The 22,471-nt window shown below is 40.7% G+C and overlaps 1 protein-coding gene across 3 annotated transcripts in view; it reads right to left on the bottom strand.

Annotated features, from left to right (window-relative positions):
- Positions 1-4,562: 4,562 nt before the first annotated feature.
- casp9 (caspase 9, apoptosis-related cysteine peptidase) overlaps positions 4,563-22,471 on the bottom strand; it is a 31,522-nt gene continuing 13,613 nt past the window's right edge. Inside the window, exons 5-11 of one of the 3 annotated variants that reach the window (XM_043675763.1) lie at positions 21,462-21,551; positions 19,571-19,721; positions 17,083-17,259; positions 15,863-15,972; positions 13,270-13,306; positions 9,074-9,235; positions 4,563-4,612 (exon numbers count right to left, since the gene is read on the bottom strand). In XM_043675763.1, the coding sequence (XP_043531698.1) occupies positions 4,578-4,612; positions 9,074-9,235; positions 13,270-13,306; positions 15,863-15,972; positions 17,083-17,259; positions 19,571-19,721; positions 21,462-21,551 (762 nt within the window). In that variant the 3' untranslated portion in view covers positions 4,563-4,577. Of the gene's footprint in view, positions 4,613-9,073; positions 9,236-13,269; positions 13,307-15,029; positions 15,070-15,862; positions 15,973-17,082; positions 17,260-19,570; positions 19,722-21,461; positions 21,552-22,471 lie in introns of those variants that run through there. The other 2 variants (XM_043675765.1, XM_043675764.1) reach the window with 2 other exon arrangements.

Below are 22,471 nucleotides of genomic sequence, written 5' to 3'. Positions count from 1 at the left end.
CAAACATTTGTAGAGATCAGCACCACTTCCTTACATCTACACTCTGTGCCTGTATTTATAAACCCAAAGATCCTCTAAACATTCTTAATAATTGTTTCAGCATTTCCTCATCTGCTCCTTGCTGTTGTGAATGAGGACCTTGGGTTTATGTCACACTACAGGTAAGCAGTAGCTTTTGGAGCGCTGCTCCTTCATCAGGTGGTTGTGGAGTATAAGATTGTAAGACACATAATTTATAGCAAAAGTTTACAGTGTGATGTAACTGAAATTATATTTTGAAAAAGACCTGGATTGTTTGTTAAGTCTCTCTTCTGTTAGAATGACCATGCTAGTTTCAGTTCTTTCATATGTAAATCGCAAAACCTCTTTTTAAAAGTTACATTCTCAAGTCAACTTTAACAATTGGTATCTGTCAGCCCAGCTAATATATTGAAGGTGTGAGCTCCCCTGTCTGATACTATCTGTGCCACAATGTTTATACTGATTCTAGTCTAAAAAAATGAATTTACAGAATCTTACATGGATTCATGCAGTTTTTTAGCAAAGTAAAATATAACTCTGCGAGTACAAATTCACCCCATAAACTTATATGTGTATGTGTGTGCGTGTGTAAGTGTGTGTGTGTGTAGGAGTAATTTTGTGTGTGTACAGTGCAATGGGGTCACCTGTACTGTGACATAAACCCAGTTGAGGCCCTCCCTATGGGTACCAAACTTGGCTATCAGCTTCTGCTCAGCCACTTTTCATTGTTGCCTGTCCTGAGGTCCACCTTGAAGGATGGTCACCTGAAGGTCCGAAGTCGAATGTCTCAGACCGACTGGGAGGGAACACTCCTGTTTGATGATTGTTGTGCGGTGCCCATTAATCTGTTGCCATAGCCTCTGTTTGGTCTTGTCAATGTACCATGTCTCAGGGCATCCTTGCCTGCAGCGTATGAGATAGACAACGTGGGCTGGGTTGCATGAGTACCTGCCATGTACAAGGTGGGAGGTGCCCCACACCTAATGGTGGTATCTATGTCCACACTCTGACATGTCTTGCAGCATCTACCATGACAGGGTTGTATGGAGTTGTCCTGAAAGTTTGCTACGAACAGTGATCTGTTTGAGGTTTGGTGGTTGTTTAAAAGACAAGAAGTGGAGGTGTGGGGAAGGTCTTGGCGTGGTGCTCATCCTCATTGATAATGTGTTGCAGGCTGCAAAGAACATAGTGTAGTTTTTCGGCTCCTGGGAAGTACTGGACAACGATGGGTACCCTGTCGGTTGCAGCTCGTGTCTGTCTCCTGAGGAGGTCATTACGGTTCCTTGCTGTGGCACATCGGAATTGGCAGTCGATGAGTTGAGCATCGTACCCTGTTCTTATGAGGGCATCCTTGAGTACTTTCAGGTGCCCGTCACGTTCCTCCTCATTTGAACAGATCCTGTGTATGCACGGGGCTTGTCTGTAGGGGATGGCTGTTTTAATATGTTTCGGGTGGAAACTGGAGAAGTGAAGCATCGTGAGGTTATCCATGAGTTTGCGGTAAAGTGAGGTGCTGAGGTGCCCATCCTTGATGGAGATGCATGTGTCCAATAATGAGCTGAAAATATGTTGGTGGAAAAGCGCAGCAGGTCAGGCAGCATCCAGGGAACAGGAGAATCAACGTTTCGGGCATAAGTCCTGAAGAAGGGCTTATGCCCGAAACGTCGATTCTCCTGTTCCCTGGATGCTGCCTGACCTGCTGCGCTTTTCCAGCAACACATTTTCAGCTCTGATCTCCAGCATCTGCAGACTTCACTGTGTCCAATAATGAGACAGATAGTAGAAAATAGTCCATGGTGAGTTTAATGGTGGGATGAAACTTGTTGATATCACTGCATAGTTTTATCAGTGACTCCTCGCCATGGGTCCAGAGGAAAAAAATATCGTCAATGTACCTGGTGTATAGTATTGGTTGAAGGTCCTGCACAGAGAAGAAGTCTTGTTCGAGTCTGAGCATGAAAATGTTGGCATATTGGGGTGCAAATTTGGTCCCCATGGCTGTTGCATGTGTCTGGATGAAGAACTGGTTGTCAAAGGTGAAGACATTGTGATGGAGGATAAAGCGGATGAGTTGTAGGGTGGTGCTCGGAGATTGGCAGTTGTTGGTGTTAAGTACTGAGGCTGTTGCCACGATGCCGTCATTGTGGGGGATGCTGCTGTAGCATGCTGAAACATCCAAATTTGCACCCCAATATGCCAAGGCGGACTTCCGGACAGGCAACAACGAAAAGTGGCCGAGCAGAGGCTGATAGCTAAGTTCGGTACCCATGGGGATGGCCTCAACCGGGACCTTGGGTTCATGACACACTAAAGGTGACCACCATTGCACTATACACACACACTCATGCAGACCCTCTCTCATATGCTCACACATACACTCCCATACACTCCCTCTCACAGACATAAACCCCTTTACACTCACACATACACACACTCTCAGAGACACTAATAACGCTCCCACTACACGCCACACACACACACACGCATACACATATAAGTTTGTGGGGGCCCCACTCCTACACACCCACATGGAGACTCAAATACATTATAAATTTGTGGGGTGAATTTGTACTTGCAGAATTATATTTTATTTTGCTCAAAAACTGCTTCTCAAAAGCTTCTAACTATTTCATAGCTTCATTAGTGGTTCTGCATCATTTTATAATATGAAGATTAGAACTTTGCACAATATTTTAAGTACAGTATAGTCAACCAAGATTTGTTTCAGCTTTAAAACAATCAGTGGAAATTAATTTCCTTCTCTGTGGTGAATTTGGTGGTGGAGAGCATTTAATCAAATGGGACCATGGAATGTTGGGACCCCAACTCATTTCTGCTTCATTGCTAATTAGGTTTGTGGTGAGAAAGCCTATGGACAGCCTGCCCATCCTGTCACCATCCCACTAATGTGGGCAGGAATGACTATATGTGGGGAACACAACCAGCAACTTGCACAAGTTTGCTTGCAGCTTCTTGGGGGAGACCCTCATCAGAGATGAGGGACCCAATATAAGATATGGCTGACAACCCTCTTAGAATGGCTAATAGACTACCAGATTCACCTTCATACTCCAGTAAAAGCAAGTCAAGAAATTTTTGGATGACAGAATTTTTTAAGTGATTCCTGGTGACAATAGAATCCATAAGACCATAAGACATAGGCCCAGAAGTAGGCCATTAAGTCTGCACTGCCATTCAATGAAAACATTTTTGATCTGACAATCCTCAACTCCATTTTCCTGCCTTTCTTCATAATCCTTGATTTCCTTAGTGATTAAGAATGTCTATCTTAGCCTGAGTTTTCTTACCAAACTACTCTGTACAGCCCTTTGTGGTAAATAATTCCTGACATCTACCCTGTCAAGTCCTCTAGGAATTTTGTATGTTTCTCTAAAGTTGCCTTTTTTTTTAAACTCAGTAGGTACATGCCCAACATACTCAATCTCTCCTCATGAGAAAGTTCCTCCTTACCCAGGATCAATCAAGTGAACCTTCTGTGGACTGCCTTCAATGCCAATATATCTTTCCTCGATAAAGAAACCAAAACTGTTCACAGTACTCTAGCTGTAGTCTGACTAGTTGGTTAGGCCACTTTTGGAATATTGCGTGCAATTCTGACCTCCTTCATATCAGAAGGATGTTGTGAAACTTGAAAGGGTTCAGAAAAGATTTACAAGGATGTTGCCAGGGTTGGAGGGTTTGAGCTATAGGCAGAGGCTGAATAGGCTTGGGCTGTTTTCCCTGGAGCATCAAAGGCTGAGAGGTGGCCTTATTGAGGTTTATAAAATCATGAGGGGCATGGATAAGATAAAAAGACTTTACCCTGGGTTGGGGGAGTCCAGAACTAGAGGGCACAGGTTCAGGGTGAGAGGGGAAAGATAAAAGGGACCTAAGGGGCAACTTTTTCACACAGAAGGTGGTAGCATTTAATAGACATCTGGATGGGTATATGAATAGGAAGAGTTTAGAGGGATAAGGGCCAAGTGCTGGCAAATGGGGACTAGATTAGGTTAGGATATCTGGTCAGCATGGATGAGTTGGACTGAAAGGTCTATTTCCATGCTGTACATCTCTATGACTCTAGTGCCATATATAGTTTTAGCAAGACCTTCCTATACGAAAACTCCATTCCTTTTGAAATAAAGGTCAATATTCCATTTGCGGTCCCTATTACCTTCTGAACTTGTTTGCTAGCTTTTTGTGATTTATACACGAGGACTCCCAAATTCCTTTGTACTGTACCTTTTTGCAGTTTTTCTCCAATTAAATAGTATTTGACCATTAAGTGATGGGTGATTTCATTCACAGGCACAGTAACTGTGTATATACAAAAGATATATAAAAGTATATTTTTGCAATTAAAAAAATCAGGAAAGAGGTTAGTAAAAACTGTCTGAGAACTACTCCTGCTCATGCTGATCACCCGACTCCCTCTACTTGTTGATGTATATTTTGATCCACAAATCCAGACAACACAAGTTTCTATACAATGGTAGATGCTTTATTATTGGACAGCCGGCGAGAGATTCTCAATGGCCCCAAAAGTATTCGTGTGTTTACTTGTGGTGACACTTCTCCATGAATGTCTGCCCTACATACAAAGACAGTATTTTTAATAGGGATTAAACAAAAGGTTTAACAGTCACATGTCGATTGTCATTACATAGTTTAAACTAGGCAATTATGAATTTACAAAGCCCGATGAATGTTGATGTCCTGTGGTACCGTGTGAATGGATTACAGGAACTGATTATCATATTAGATTATATTCGATTCCCTACAGTATGGAAACAGGCCCTTCAGCCCAACAAGTCCACACTGACCCCCTGAAGAGTATCCCATCCAGACCCATTCCCTATACTTACCCCTGACTAATGCACCTAACACTATGGACAATTTAGCATGGCCAATTCACCTAACCTGAACATCTTTGGATTGTGGGAGGAAACCGGAGCACCCGGAGGAAACCCACGCAGACACGGGGAGAATGTGCAAACTCCACACAGACAGTTGCCCGCGTTCTTCCAAGATTATATGTTGATGGGAAGAGATTAAGACAGAAGGCTTTTGCCTGCTCTAAATGGGGGATTCACATACCTATGCTAATATGGAGGGGAAGTAAGACAATGGGGACAGGAGGCAGTTTAACAGGGTTGTGGCCAAGGCTTATCAGTCTTGTCTGGGAAGGACAAATACCTCTGTCTGAGGCTACAGGGGAATCCACATGTGTGGCTCCACTAGGCTCCTCTTCTGAGATACAGTCAGCCTCCCCCCTACTGAAATATTCTGGGTATATTGTAAGAGGACAGGCTTCCAATTGATCCTGCAGTGAGTCTTTTTGGCAGTGGAATGTTTAACCCTTGAGTCCTCGATGTGCCTTGAAGGAGAAGTAAAACATGGAACTGATCCCTTGTGGCTTTCTAATTTCCTCATACTCACCTCCCTTCTGACTCCCACCCTGCATACCAATATCACTCACCAGTAGTCTGTGGTTCAGTGGTTAGATAAGGCCTTAGGTATGGGTTGAGTCGGCAGCAAATAGCACCTATTTGCTGCACTGTAGTAGATTTGCCAGCCCCTGATTAGCAGCTCATCCTGTGTTGTATGACTCTATGAACTAATCTGCTCCTGAGGTCCTCTATCTTGGGGTAAGCCCGCCAACTGTTCAGCTAATGGCACTTAATATTGCAGGCTTTCCCAAAAAGTGGTAGCATGCAGCTCTTGTCAGCTGTTTGATCAGTGAGCAAGATTTCTATTGCACTGTGTCTCTCAAAGTCTGTCTCATAATTTCACCCTCCTCAAATTAACTGCTATGCTTTATTTGCTTTTCTATAAACTTATATACTTGCATCAATACGTTTAGTGATCTGTGTTCGATTGCTGTGCTACTCCATATTATTTACCAAGAGTTTTTTTTATTTTTTTTATCTTTAATTATTTTATATACTTCTTTACCATCTCTTGCAAGCCCAATTTCTAGAATGAGAAACCCAGAAAAATTGAACTTTCAACTCACTTTCTCCCCAATGCTATGTCCAAATTTATATCCTCCAATTCCCTATGTCACATTGAAGCCAGCACTTTTATCCTCCAACTCACCTCAAAGTGTTAAACCCAAATTTATTTTTAACTGGAACAATTTTTTCACCCCTCCTCAACCTGCCCCACTATAGGGTGTAGGTTTGCTCGCTGAGCTGTAGGTTTGATATCCAGACGTTTCATTACCTGGCTAGGTAACATCATCAGTGGAGACCTCCAAGTGAAGCGAAGCTGTTGTCCTGGATGGGGTTCCTGGGGTTTGTGGTGATGTCATTTATTGTTCGTTTTCTGAGGGGTTGATAGATGGTATCTAGATCTATGTGTTTGTTTATGGCGTTGTGGTTGGAGTGCCAGGCCTCTAGGAATTCTCTGGCATGTCTTTGCTTAGCCTGTCCCAGGATAGATGTGTTGTCCCAGTCGAAATGGTGTTTTTTTTCATCCGTGTGTATGGCTACGAGGGAGAGAGGGTCTAGTGGACCTGTGCCTCACCACTCACTTCAACAACATCATCTACAAACAAACCAACAGCACACCCATGGGATCTCCGCTACCAGGATTCATAGCAGAAGCGGTAATGGAAAGACTAGAACAAACAGCCCTACCAACCATCAAACCAAAAATTTGAGTCCGCTACGTAGATGACACCTTTGTCATTACAAAACGAAACAAGACAGAAGAGACATTTAACATCATCAACAACACCTTCACAGGCATAAAGTTCACCAAGGAGAAAGAAACCGACAACAAACTTGCATTCCTGGATGTCACAGTCGAAAGAAAGGACAACGGAGAACTACAAACCAGCGTATACAGAAAACCGACAAACACTGACCAAATACTTAACTACACCAGCAACCATCCCAACACACACAAACGAAGCTGTATCGGAACACTATTCCAATGAGCCGCCACACACTACAGCACAGACGAACTTCGGAAAGCAGAGGTCTGCAGATGCTGGAGACCAGAGTTGAAAAGTATGGTGCTGGAAAAGGAAGAAGATTACCAATATTAACTATAGTGGGGCAGCAAGGTTTGTGAAGGTAATACAACGTATTACTCAAAAAATACAGTGTGCACATTCCTCAAGAACAAACCATGACAAGCAGACCAAACACAGCCAGAAACACTAACCAACTTACCATACATCAAAGAAGTTTCAGAAATGACAGCCAGACTACTAAGACCCCTCGGAATCCTAGTAGCACACAAACCCACCAACACTCTCAAACAAAAACTAACAAACTTAAAAGACCCAGTACACTCCAACCACAACGCCATAAACAAACACATAGATCTAGATACCATTTATCAACCTCAGAAAAAGAACAGGAAATGACATCACCACAAACCCCAGGAACCCCATCCAGGACAAACATATAAATAGAAAGCAGAAGACAACAGTTTCGCTTCACTTGGAGGTCGCCACTGATGATGTTACCTAGCCAAGTAATGAAACGTCTGGATATCAAACCTATAGCTCAGCGAGCAAACCTACACCCTAAACCTCAACCTGAGTTACAAACCTTCACAAACCTTGCTGCCCCACTATGGTTAATATTGGTAATCTTCTTCCTTTTCCAGCACCACACTTTTCAACTCTGGTCTCCAGCATCTGCAGACCTCACTTTCTCCTAGTTGATCTTAACCTACTGCGAATCGTCTTGCAAGAATGCCTACCTTGAAGAAGCTCTCCTCCTCCCTCTCCTCATTTCCCCACGCCCCAGCTTATCTCAGTCCCAATCCCCGGATTCAGCACCACCCTCTTGACCTGCAATCTTCTTCCCGACCTCTCCACCCCCCCACCCCCTCTCCGGCCTATCACCCTCACCCTCACCTCCTTCCACCTATCGCATTCCACGCCCCTTACCTTTTATCTCAGCCTGCTTGGCACACCAGCCTCATTCCTGAAGAAGGGCTTATGCCCGAAACGTCAATTCTCCTGCTCCTCGGATGGTGCCTGGCCTGCTGCACTTTTCCAGCACCACACTTTTCAACTCTGGTCTCCAGCATCTGCAGTCCTCACTTTCTCCTAATCTTCTTCCATTCCCAATTCTAACAAATGTTCCCAGCTTATCCCACTCAGCTCCTACACTATTCCCTTTAGCCCTCCTCCATTATGATCCATTTTCCCTCTATCCTCAGTGCAAATGCTATCTAGGTCTTTTTGGAAACGATTCCAATGTCTGCATTTACAAGATAGGAATTCTGTTTCTTGAACTTACATCTCCCAGAAAATGCTGACTATCAGCATACCATCATGTGAAACCAGCATATTCTGTTTTAAGAATACATTGGTTTCGCAGCAGGGGAGGCTAAGATAGCCTTGATTTTTAGTCAGTGTTCCCTGACACACATTTCTCTCAGTTCAAAAATGAAGGAAATTGTAGCTGTTTTGGGATTAGGAGGCAAGATAGTTACATTAAAAATATACAGGGTCTTTTAGTTTTTATAACTGTACTCAATACGAGAGTATCCAAAGTTTCAAAGTCAGTTCCTACACATTAATGACTCTATCTCTCCATCCTTTGTCTCAAACCAACAGCCTCTGCACTGTCAAACTTTTGTTCAATACCTGTATTTAGTTCTGGGTAAACAGCAACTTCCTGTAACTCAACATTAGAATCAATCAGCTTTGAGGCCCCAAGCTCAAATCCTGCCTGACACAATATGGAGATTTTTAACCCTCTGAACACAGAGGATTTTTTAAAGTGCCAAATCTGAACTCAATCCACTTCAAACATATCGATTTTCATTTCTCCCAGGGCAACATGCAGGGAATTGGATTGGACAATCAGCTCACTTTCAGGACAAAATAAGGTTGCTTGTCTCACAAATGAACTGTTTTCTAGGTTTAGTCCAGTTTTCCTGCCTTTCCAGAAACATTTGAAGTTGAATATGAGCAAAGATGCTTCTCTTATGTCCACAAAGCAAAACAGCTTCCCTTTTTTCAGATTATGTATCCCTGTCCCCTTCTTAATTTCAGCTCCCACCATATCCCAGGATTGCTGACCTGCTCCTTCATTTCTGCTCCATTGACACATATTATCCCAACTTCCCACTGTGATGTTATCCATATCCAATGCGCAGGTTCCCTTGCTGTTCCTGTGCTGTAGCCTCCTTTGATGTGTTCTCCATGTAGAGGGGTCACCTGATCTGTCAATCAGACTGGCCTCTGGAACAGGACAGTAAGAGTGAAAATGTTACTGAACTAGTAATCTAGAGACTCAAGCTAGTAGGGAACACAATGGGGTAAGATCCCTCCATGATTGCAGACAGCATTTAAATTTAATAAATAATTCTAGAATTAAAAGCTAGTCTCAGTAATATTGATCATAAAACTATCATAAAAACCCATCTGGTTTGCTATCATCCTTGAAGGAAGGAAATCTGTCATCTTTAAAATAAAACAAAAAAAAATGTGGATGCTGGAAATCTGAAAGAAAAACAGAAATTGCTGGAGAAACTCAGCATGTCTGGCAACATCTGTGAAGAGAAACTTCAGGGTTAGCCCCTGAAAAAGGGTCACTGGACCAGAAATGTTAATTCTGCTTTCTCTCCACAGATGCTGCCAAAACTGCTGAGCTTCTCCGGCAATTTCCACTTTCAAATCTGACACCTTTACCAGGTCTTGTGTGATTCCAGATCCATAGCAATTTGGTTGACTCTTCACTGCAGAAAGCCACTCATTTGTAATCCATTGCAAAAACGTTAAATAAGAATATAATTGGATGGAACACCTGGCATCAACCAGGCCCCAAAAGCAATGTTCACCATGTAGTGCATGCAGTTCAGATGGAGTGTAGCTATTAAAAATGGATTTTTAAAAGGTGCACCAACATCTTTTTGAGAGCAATCAGAGATGAGTAGCAAATACTGGCACTATCAGCGATGCTCACATCCCATGAAAGAATGGAAAAAAAATCTGCTGAGAAAGAACAATGCATGACAGGGATAAAAATACCTTCTTACTTATTCAACCTTTGCCTCAGTCAAGGTCAAGGTAGACAAGCAGTAGGCTAAGAGAACACAGCAAGCTAGGAGGTAGAGAAGACAACATTTCAGGTGTAACCCTTCTTCGGGACTGGTGGTGGTTAAGGGGAGCTGGAGATGGCTGGGGTGGGGGTGAGGGAGGGATAGGTGAACACAGGTAGAGGATATGACCTGGTTAGTCGATGGGAGGAATTAATCTGTTGATAGCTGGAAGGGTTGATCAGAGGAATGGAAGAGAGAGGCTGAAAAGGGAGTCAGGGGATGGAAAGAGAGGTTATTTGAAATTGGAGAACTCAGTGCTCAGTCCTTCAGGCTGTAGGCTGCCCAGGCGGAAGATGAGGTGTTGTTCCTATAATTTGCGGTCTGATCACTGTGGCAATGGAGGTGGCAAAAAGTGGTCAGGTTGGAAAGTGAATGGGAAGGGGAATTAAAATGAGTGGTAACTGGGAGGTCAGGTCTGCCCCTGCGGGCCCAGCTGAGATGCTTGGCAAAACATGAAGGCCCCTGCGGGCCCAGCTGAGATGCTTGGCAAAACATGAAGGTCATAACTACTCTCTCCCAAAAATTCCTAACCAGTCAATCATACAGATTGCTTAATTCCACTTTCAAAATATTTCCTGCTGTATCCCTATGCCCCTGATGTCTTTATATTCAACATCATCAACTGACGAGGTGTGACTTGAAGCCACAGATTTCTGGCTTAGGATGGGGATTGATTCTACGAAGACCAAAACTCAAGTTCTCCCTCTAAGTAGAATTTCTCTCAGCATTATTTAATGATAAGTTCCTAGGGAGTGTTCCTGAACAAAGAGGGCAGGTTCATAATTTCTTGAAAGTGGAATCGCAGGTAGATAGGATAGTGAAGAAGGCATTTGGTATGCTTGCCTTTATTGCATTAAGTATGGGGGGGGGGGGGGGGGGGGCAGGGAGATTATGTTGTGGTTCTACAGGAAATTGGTTAGGCCACTTTTGGAATACTGCATTTAGTTCTGATCTTCCCACTATAGGAAGGATGTTGTGAAACTTGCAAGGGTTCAGAAAAGTTTTACAAGAATGTTGCCAAGTTTGGAGGGTTTGAGCTATAGGGAGAGGTTGAAACTATTTTCCCTGGAGCATTGGAGGCTGAGAGCTAACCTTATAGAAGTTTATAAAATTATGAGGGGCATGGATAGGGTCTTTTTCCTGGGGTGGGGGAGTCCAAAACTAGAGGGCATAGGTTTAAGGTGAGAGGGGAAAGATTTGAAAGGGACTAAGGGGGCATCTTTTTCACAGAGGGTGGTGCATATATGGAATGGGTTGACGGAGGAAATGGTGGAGGCTGGTACAACATTTAAAAGGCATCTGGGTGGGTATATGAATAGGAAAGGTTTAGAGGAATATGAGCCAAATGCCAGTAGATTTATTTATATAATTTGCGGTCTGATCACTGTGGCAATGGAGGTGGCAAACAGTGGTAAGGTTGGAAAGTGAATGGAAAGGGGAATTAAAATGAGTGGTAACTGGGAGGTCAGGTCTGCCCCTGCGGGCCCAGCTGAGATGCTTGGCAAAACATGAAGGTCATAACTACTCTCTCCCAAAAAATCCCAACCAGTCAATCACACAGATTGCCTGTGTCTGTTTCCGTGCGATATAACTCTAACTCCTGTTGTGTACTCCCACAACAGCTTCTCAATAATTAATAAAATTACGAACTTCACTGTCTCTGTTTCCAAAGAGCTCATGCTGCAATATTCTTGTAGCTAGGATAACCTTTCAGCAAATGAATCAGTGTCATTGAGTATGTGTGCTGAATGCAATGATCGAATCTAGAGGGGTACAAGTGAAATTTATAAGTAAAATCTATTTTAAACAATAATATTTCCAGTTATGTGCTGTTGTACGACAGATACATCACGAGGCAAAAAGATGTTGCCATGAGGCCTGAGCTACAGGGTCAGTATTTACTATATAGGTGAAGGAACCATAAAAGATTTCAAACAAACATATAAACTGTGCTTGTGAGAGGTCAATGAATTGCAACATTATTGCATAAATCTTCAAGACATATTTTTATTTTGAAATAAAAATACACCATTCATGATTGCATTTGCGATAATGTAATAACAAACTTTTCAGGCTATGAAATACTAAATATTTTACAAGCCTGGGATTAAAATATCAGACAATTGTTACCAACAGTGATTTACTTTGGCATTGTGCCTTTCTCTCCCCCTCCTGAGGGCACTAACTCTATATTGACTACAGTTCCTTAGGACAGTTTCTTAGGTGCCAATCACATTCTGTTAACTTGTCCAGCTGACTTATTTAATGACTAATGTAGACAGCAAGCTAGTCAAACATGAAAGGCATCACAAATAGCCCAATCATGTCGTCATTCAACTTCCGAGTAAGAACCATCATTAGAAATCAGAGATGGGAACATAAATACAGAGTTCCTACGTTCGCTCCTCAGGCTAATTCCAAAAGTAGCACCCTGCTACTCTAGCTACGATCAGCTAACTCAGACACATCTAAATGGTTTCTGTACAATTCCCAAATCTTGAATGGGACATAGTAGACAAAAGGTGCTAATTAAATGCAATTCTCTTCATTCATTATCCAACAGGATTAGAATAGGGCAAAATTTATCAAAAACCATAGCCTCATGCCACGGTCTTAAGTTGTCCCAGATGTTTTGAAGCAGAAATATTTGTTTATGTGAATTCAACTGTTCTCTCATCGATACAAGTAACTTTTAGATGTTGAAACCTATCTTGCTTTCTGTCACTCCCCAAAATAACAATTAAGATGTCTCGAAGATAATTTAAATATTCTTTCAAGCAGAGTGATTTGATCCAAAGCAAAGTTTTACATTGTATGTACGTTAGCACAAAGAACAGATTTTGTCAATGCTGGTTAGTACCTCAATTGTGCAATGTCATCCACACATAAATCAATCATTGAATGTTTGATATTAATTTCTAATCCTTTTCTTGCATTACACAAATCTGATACAAATTCTATTAGCTGTAATACAAATATACAACTAGAATGACAGCGATTGATCAGCACTCAGTGATAATTAATTCCTTTTCAAACCAGGGCACTGAGATAGTTGAGAATTTTCAAAGTGAATTCACTTGTTTATAATCCAAAAAAGTCACTGCTTCTCCTTGTTATAAAAGTAAAACTGTTTGCGAAGGAAGTTGAAGGAACCAGGAATCTGCTTGTACACACCTTTAGCTTCCTCATTTTCTGAAATGCTTCTTGTCACCTGAAAAATAGATACATCTGAAACGTTCCAAATTTCTCACAATTAAACCACATAATGATGCACAGGCCCAACTGCTTGCACCTATAAAATTTGGCAAGGTTATTCACCATCATGCCATATGGAAAAGAAATTGTAAAAAAAAACTTTGTAAAAATCCAAAATATATTTCCACAGCTCAAGGCTGGCTGAATACATCAGAATTGATCCCTGATTTCCCTGATTTCAACCCTGCTGGTGGTTACACCCTTACAATTCAGCTGGATTAATATAGGATGAACTGGTCCAAGCCCTCTCTTCTGAACTGCTTTTATTGACTTGTGCTTGGAATGCATTTATAAATACATAATTAGGCTTGACTGTGAGGGAAAAGACCTTGATAACATTCACTAACACAGCATCTTAAATGAGAAATGGCCAATCAAGGAGGGTGCCCAGTGCCTCCAAACCAAATTTGGATCAGTATCTTCAGAAAAAGAATAAGAAAATGTTACAAAAAAATCATTCTATTCAACCTGTTCGGTTGATGTTCCGAGTACTATGTATATTTCAAATGTTGCTGATAAAGTTTCAGAAAAACTTATCTAATGTCTATACTGTGTTCATTACAGCCATGAAAATAACTGGCTCATTTCAAATGAGCCAAATTTAGCTCATTTTGAGAGGTCAAATTAGTTGACTATATCAACCAGCATTGTAGTCTATCATGTGTAGTGGTAGTGATGGGAGCATTTAAAGGTATAAAGTATTTCTTTAGAATAAGATGTACTAAGAACAACTAAGAACAACTGCTTCTGATAATACATTGATAACAACAAACTAAGTACATCTGTGAGAATGTACACTCACTAATTCAGATACAGCTGCCCAGATTTCAATTGTTTACAGACTTCCAGCATTACACCCCTTTACAAATTGTTGTTTTGCTCAGGAGAAAAAAAAAACTTTAAAAATCTCATTCCATTAGTAAAGGTCTGACATAGGACTGGGATGTTATAACTTGTGATAGATATATGTGAAACTTTTAGATGGATCAAAATACAATAAAAACATCCCAAGATACTTAAATAACAGCAGTATCAACAAAACCATTTTTGACATTGACCTAAGGAAGGAGATGCCGGGAGGGATTTGATCATTAGGATAGATTTTAAGAAGCATTACAAAAGAGGAAAAAGGGACAGAGAAACATAGGGATTTAGGAAGGGAATTCCCAGGCTTAGGGCCAAAGCAACTAGAAGCACAGCAGCTGAAGGAATATGAAATTTAGATAAAATATGGAATGTGCAAAATGCCACAACTGCAGTAATGCAAAGATACTCAAGTATTGGAAGCAGTTAATTGAATTAAATTTAATTGAATTGAATTTATTGTCATGTGTACTGAATCACAGTGAAAAGCTTTGTCTTGCGAGCAATTAGGCAGATCACATTGTTAAATAGCAGAGATAAGTAAATAATAGATAAACAGCGGCAAAAACAAAAATACAGGTACAGGCGAATGCCAAGAATTTGAGAGTGCATTCAGTATTCTAACAACAGTAGGGTAGAAACTGTTTCAAATCCAGCTGGTGCATGTGTTCAGGCTTCTGTACCTCCTCCCCCATGGTAGAGATTGTAGAAAAATATTGCCAGGATGGGATGGATCTTTGAGAATGCTGGCAGCCTTTCCTTGACAGCAGGCCTGGTAGATGGATTCTATAGATGGGAGGTTGGTCTTTGTGATTGTCTGGGCAGAGCTCACCACTGTCTGTAACCGTCTCCGATCTTAAATGGTACAATTGGCATACCAGTTAGTGATACATGCAGACAGAATGCTCTTGATGGTGCACCTATAAAATTTGGCAAGGGTATTCACTGTCATGCTACATTTTTTCAGCTGCCTGAGGAAGAAGAGACATTGTTGGGCCTTTGTTACCAGTGCGTCCAAGAAAGCTTGTTGTGGATGACCATTCCCAGGAGCTTGACACTCTCCACTCTGTGCTGTTAATGTTTAGGGGGGGCATTAGTAACATCCCGCCAAAAGTCAATAATGAGTTCCTTGGTTTTGCTGGCATTGAGAGCTAGGTTGTTCTCAGTGTACCATTCTTTCAGGTCTTCCACTTCCTGTCTGTAGTCTGTTTTGTTGCCATGTGTGATTCCATCGACTATGGTGGTGTCATCAGCGAACTTGTAAATGGCATTAGTCTGGTATTTGGCGACAGAGTCATGGGTAAACAGTGAGTACAGTAGGGGGCTGAGTATGCAACCCTGGGGGGTTCCATTGTTGAGTGTTAATGAGTTACAGAGAATTTAAAGGGCAAAGCTGAGGAATTTAAGATTACGGCATTGTTGAACTGAGAGCAAGGTCAACATGCCCAGGACTAATGGTGAATGGGATTCAATGTGTGTTTAGTAGTGTGTAGAATTCTGGTTGAGCATGTTTATGCAGAGTGGAGGATGTAGGATGGACAGAAAAATATTGGAATCATCAGAACCTGTGCCAAGGTTTAGTGTATTGAAATCAAATCCAGAGTCTCAACGAATGGTATTATACTCAGAATAAAATAAAACAACTCACCCTCGTTAGAAGTGTTTGTAGATCATCTGAATGAGCATATTTACTGAATATATTCACCAGTGTTTTCATGTACCAAGATCCATCCTTTTTATCTCGCCATGACACATACCCTAAAGAAAAAAGTGTGTAAACATCTGAATAACCCTTTGTTGCTTGTCAGAATGAGAGAAATAAAATCTAGTCAGTAATTTGTTTATGCAGCCCAAATATTCTGTTAAACTAATTACAGGCCAGAATATTGTCACTGAGTAACTCAAAGCATGACTGCATATCAAAAACTGATTCAGTACAGGCCAATGGCTGGATGCAGCCATTGCTAGGACATCCACTGCTGTTCCCCAGAGTCTCAACAATTTCAAACAATTTCTCAACAAGTTCAATAATATACATGTTATGAATACAATATACAGTATTGCAACTAAAGAACATGCATAATAAGATAAGGAAAAATAATAGATTTAAATATATTTACAACCCTTGAGTTACATTATCTGCTAATGATCAGGAAAGAGCATTTTACTTTAAGAATTACCAGCAGGAATACAAGTTATTCAAATTGGCAGAAGGTGGGAACTGATGTTCTACAGGGATCTTTGCTGGGACCACTGCCGTTCAATATTTTCATAAACAATTTGAAGAGCAGTTCCATAAATGTAAATAGTGAACAACAGTGGTCCCAGCACTGCCAGAAATGGAAATACTTCATTTTCAAGCAATAATATTCGCAATTTTTATAGGCATGAAAATCACCAGATGGGAATTGAGATTAATCAAGAAAAATGTTCTAAACTGATTAATACTATCTGCTTGAGCTGGGTGGCACGGTGGCTCAGTGGTTAGCATTGCTGCCTCACAGCTCCAGGGACCTGGGTTCAATTCCTGCCTCAGGCAACTATCTGTGTGGAGTTTGCATGTTCTCCCAGTGTCTGCACAGGTTTCCTCCAGGTGCTCTGGTTTCCTCCCACAGTCCAAAGATGTGCACGTTAGGTGAGTTGGTCATGCTAAATTGCCCGTGGTGTTAGGTACATTAGTCAGGGGTAAATGTAGGGGAATGGGTCTGGCTGGGTTGCTCTTCGGAGGGTCGGTGTGGACTTGTTGGGCTGAAGGGCCTGTTTCCACACTGTAGGGAATCTAATCTAATCTAAATGCAACAGTGCTGACATTCACTTTGGATCAAATCACTCTGCTTGAAAGGCAGTAACTGGGGCAGATGAAGGTACCTGGGAAAGTAGAATATGAAACCAAAATATCACTGGGAGTTGGTAAGCTGGATACTGCATCTGGTTCATCTTCTGCTGGACATGGAGTTGCATCAGTCTGCAAGCTAACAGAATCAAAGAGTATAGTAGGAATGCTAGCCACCTCCTCGGCTGTCTTGAATCCTTTATCCTTCAAATCTGTAAGAAACAAACATTCCACTGTGATGCTACAAAAGTACAAACTCAACTTATTTGTCTTTCAGATGACCTGAGTGCTCTGTGATAGTGTACAAAGGTGATCCCCTCTCTGCAGAATCATTCTGGTCATATTACTGGTCTATTCCACTTGTGCTTTCTTTTGTCCTTTCTCTCCAGCTATGGTCTCTTATGGTGCTGTATTGATCACACTTTTCAAGCAATACAGTGTCTTTCACAAGGCAAGTGAAACCAATAAAAAAACAGTTTGAGAAAAAGCACGTAAGAAAAGAAACAATAAGACAGTAGATGCCTAAATTGGCTGGAAATACAGAGCAATAAAGAATTCCAAAGACTATTGAATAAATATTTGAAGAATATTAAAAAAAATGTAGGAAAAGGCAAGAACAATGGGGTCAGAGTAGAGAGAACTCAGTTGAACAGCTACCACTAACACAGGTGTGTTAGGTTTCTCCTGTCTTGAATTTCTGTGTTCCTGTGGAAAAAAGTAAATGGTAAATCAAATGCTAAAAACAAAAACTTTTTTTTTCCCTTGAATGCACACAACACAGAATAAATCAAATATGGAGACAAGACGGGGTTTTAATTGTTCAGTTCTTGTGCTTTTTTTTCTGCTCTCAGCATGCTTGCAGTGTGAAAGACTTATTGATAAGAATAAAAAGCAGGTGCTTAGATCCAAGAGGGGAACACTCATCCAATTAATCCACAAAGTAACTAATATTGGAACTGCATCAAGAGCTTTGTAAAGTCATAAATTGTCATGGGCCTTGGAAAAGATGAGCAACATGTCATCATACATTTTTAAAAATTCTACAGGGAGACTACAGCATTTATTTGCAATCTCTGATTTCCCTCGAGAAGATGTAGCCTTCTTGAATTGCTGAGTCCATGGGAGTTATGTATGCCCATGATGCTGTTCGGGAGTTCTAGGATTTTGACCCAGTGACAAAGAAGAAATTACAACAGTTCCAATTAAGATGGTGATGGCTTGAAGGGGAACTTGCAGGTGGTAATGTTCCATGCATCTGCTTTCCTTACCCTTCTAGTATTAGAGATCATGACTTTGGAGGGTGCTTACAAAGGTACTTTATTAAATCGCGGCAATGCATTGTAGATGGTCTACGTGGTGCCAATATTCTTTGCTGGTGAAAGAAGTTCATTTTTAAACTGATGGATAGGGTGCCATTTAAGTATGCTTGTTCTGAATAGTTTTGAGCTTCTTAAGTGTTGGTGGAGCTGCATTCATCCAAGCAGATGGAGAATATTTCATCACAATGCTTGTGGACAGGTTTTGGAGAGTCAAAAGGTGAGTTACTCCCCTCAGAATTTCCAACCTCTGACCAGATGTTAGTGAGGATGACTTTGATGAGTTAACTGGGCTGAGTGTACCTTTCTTGAATCCTGTCTTTTAAAAATGTTTTATTTATTCATCCATGCGATGTGAGCATTGCTGGCTGAGCCAGCAGTTATTGCTCATCTCTACTGCCCTTGAATTGTTTTGATTGCAGCTGAGTTTTTCTTTTGTTATTCTTTGCAGTGATTTGATAAATGGAGTACTTTTCTCCACCAGTTAACAATTGTGTTTCAAATACATATAGGCCAGACAGGAGAAAGATGGCAGACTTGCTTCTGAAAAGTAAGCAGTTGTTTTTTGGGACAATCTGAAAGCTTCATGGTCATATTTATTGATACCTTCATCTCCAAAGCCTGTTTTAAAACTGAATTTGAATTCTGAAATTTCCCTGTAGGTTTTAATTATTATTCAAGGCCACTAGATTACTAACTGGATTAGCAACATAACCATTATCCTGGAGTCTCTTGCTAGTAATTATTTTAACATTGATCAGACCACTGTTTCTAGCGTTGAGTTAAAGTACTAATCCATTCAAACTGTGCAATAAATAGTGCCCGCCAGAGATCAGGCACAAGGTAGAAAGATTCTGGTAACAGTTATTTAGCCGGGTATTTAAATTAATTCTTGAATATAGTCACTGGACCCCAATAGTAGCTACATTTACATTTTTTAATATTTCTAGCAGCTGATCTATTTATATATTTAGTAGAATCCCCACAGCTTGGAAACAGGCCTTTTTGCGCAAAAGGTCCACATCAACTCTCCAAAAAGCATCCCACCTAGACCCATTCCCTCTACTCTATCCCTACAACCCTGCATTTCCTATGTCTAATGCACCTAACCTACACATCCCTGAACACTATGGGTATTTTAGCACAGCCAATAGATCTAACTTACACATCTTTATTTACATAAGTCAGCAACAAATATAGCACCTACCACCACCACAGGCCTGAATGAAGAATAATTTGGGCTTTTCCCGCAAAGTTGGGCAGTGTGAACCATCAAAGTAACTAACAATATGCTGTACTGGCAGAGATTGGCCCCCATCCACTCCAAAAATTGCACCAGGAAATTGTCTATGCTGAGCCTGAGGAGAGAAACACATGTATAGAATTCAACATAATACCGTAGAATGCATTTACATACAGGAAATGTTGTGAATGTAGTTGCACACAGTGTACACCTATCCCTAGCTAACATTAATTACTGCAAAAGGTTTAGCTTACAAATACTTGTTTTATACTGACTTCTGTTTGGTAATATGATGGAATGAAAATCTTCTGTCTGATAACTACTGTAACTCACTTTGCTTAGAGAGCAGATAAGGGAGTTTGATATGAGAAATGTAGAATATCAGTGTTGTAGTAGCATATGCATTCTGAGGATGGAACTGAGGTACATTATTGGAAGGTACAAGATGGAAAACAGTTTATTCTGTATCCAAACTATGCTGTGGCAAAGAGATTGTGTTCAGGTGTAGTCACTCTTCACACACCAATTGAAGGGATTTGTCACATACTATGAACGTTCATTTCCCCGTCTCATCTGTTAGTGTGTGTGATTTTCCTGTTTGAAAGCATGCTGTACCATATAATATTTATTGAGTAAAGTGACAATGAAGCTTAAACCAGCTCCTTAACAAAAATACATAGGGATGTACTACCATGGAGAACTGACATCAGATTACATTGTATCACATTAAGCTAAAATTTATGACTTGGTCAAAGGTCTTCTTCATTCTCTCATCAACTCAGCAGAAATTTACAAATAGGCAAAAAGCAGCATGTTGTTCCAAAATAATTACTTTACATTCACATGTTCAAAGCATAGAATGTTTTACAATAAAAATGTTGGTGCATGGGATTGTAATAAACTCATTGTACATTATAGAAGGAAAAAAGTTTAGTGATATTTTCATGTAAACTCATTGATTATAATTTAACAACTTATGTTTGTCTAAAACATTTTGTGGTTGTCTCTTAAACACTTCCTATCACCCCGTGGACCATGACCCCATCACTGAACATCAAGCCTTTTTTCCTCACCAGGACTCTCAATGACATCATCTCCTCTAGAGATTTTCCTCTGTAGTGGAGTTATATTGAGGTTGCCTGGCAAGATTTTATGGTTGTAAATTCCAAGACAACAAGGACTGTCATGGAGCTTCAAACGAATGCCAACAGCTGAAAGCATCTTTTAAATCCTTGCAGCTTTTTTTTCCTAAGGCTTACTTGGCTAAGCCTTGATCACCATCATGTAAAACACAGCAGAAAAGCAGCATTATTTTGTTTAAAATCTCTGTAGATTAAACAGCTTCCTTCCAATCTGTTGCTCACACAGATTTCTCACCTATTCCCTATCACCCTGTGTATTTTCAGCATTTCTTGTATTTGTTTCAGTTTTTCAAAATGACTTTTCAAATGGTTAAAGCCATTGAACAATTTTTGCAGCAATACTACAGGAACGGGACCGACATGTTTTTTGGGAAACTCAACACTTCATGAGTATAGGTGCTCAAAGAATGTCTATAAACTTGGAAAATCCACCTAAGGGCAGCACACCACAGACAGTAGTAACATTTGTACATTTACAATGGTTATTTCTATTATGGAAGAGTAATGATTCCAACTAAGATTCAGCAGGAACACAACTGGAAACATAGGGCAGATAATGTAGAAAAAAAAGTTGCTATGTGACAGAAGAAAAATAAAACAAAACAGACAGAAAGAACAAGAAAACTATACCTTTAATGTTAAATATTACTGACCCACCAGGTTAAATTATGCATTGCAGCTGCTGCGTTTATTGCTTAAGTTACTTGACTCACCTGACTACCATGTGAAAGAATAACAACAACGCAACTGTCAAAAGCTGTATGGTCCTTGAGAGCTAGACTTTGCAGCTCTTTTACCATCACCTGTTGGAGAAAATCACACAATAGAGTGAGGAAACACCATTATCCAACATATATCATAACTAAGACATGAATAAAATGACTCCCCATAGGCTGATATCCTTTCACCAACTCACCCTTTATTTACACATGGCGAGTTCTTGACATTGACCTACCTCCTGCAGAGCCAGCTCTCAGAGTGTACAGGATGTTCGACATCTTGTTCTTATCTATCAGCCAGGGTTCTCTGATTGGATCAGATTAACAGTCCCAATCGGGAACTCATGTTCTATGCTGTTCACCTGGCTGACCTTGTTACAATCACTACAATAGGGTGTTGTTCAATGTTACCAGAGCAAGTGAAAGGTGGCTGGGAGTCAGAGGAGAAAGAAAACGTGGGCAGGAGGTCTCTTTAAATGTTTGTATAATATACAGTTTCTGATACGGATAAAGTCATCAAATCTTCTGCTACATTCAACTCCAGCTACTGATTGGGCAGATCAGGACTAGGGTGTTTAGTGTCAACATTTCAGGAATGAAATGAGGAAACACTTCAAAAGCCGGTGTTAGTATGGAACTCTTCTGCAAATGACAATTGATGCCAGTTACATAACTATTAATCTTAAATCTGAGACTGATTTTTATCTTAAACAGATACTGAAGAATATGGCCAAAGGCAAGTATATGGTTGAAAATTAGCCATGATCTTATTGATTGGGTAGAACAGATTTGAGGGGCCAAATGACCTACTCCTGTTCTTGTGCTCCAATTATGCAGGAGATTCTCGCAAAGGTTTACCTTGCAAAATGAAGATGACTGCTAAATTCTTACAGTAGACATTTTGATAATTCTTAAATTGGTGTGGTTGAAGTTAGTTCCAAGGAAAATTATGCAAAGACATTATGCAAATCTCTTGATGAATTCATATGGTTATCTAGAAAACT

This window comes from Chiloscyllium plagiosum, chromosome 34 (genome assembly GCF_004010195.1).
Source record: "Chiloscyllium plagiosum isolate BGI_BamShark_2017 chromosome 34, ASM401019v2, whole genome shotgun sequence".
In the NCBI taxonomy this organism is placed as follows: domain Eukaryota; kingdom Metazoa; phylum Chordata; class Chondrichthyes; order Orectolobiformes; family Hemiscylliidae; genus Chiloscyllium; species Chiloscyllium plagiosum.
Note: the sequence above shows the minus strand (reverse complement) of the source record. Positions and strands in the feature narration are given on the sequence as shown.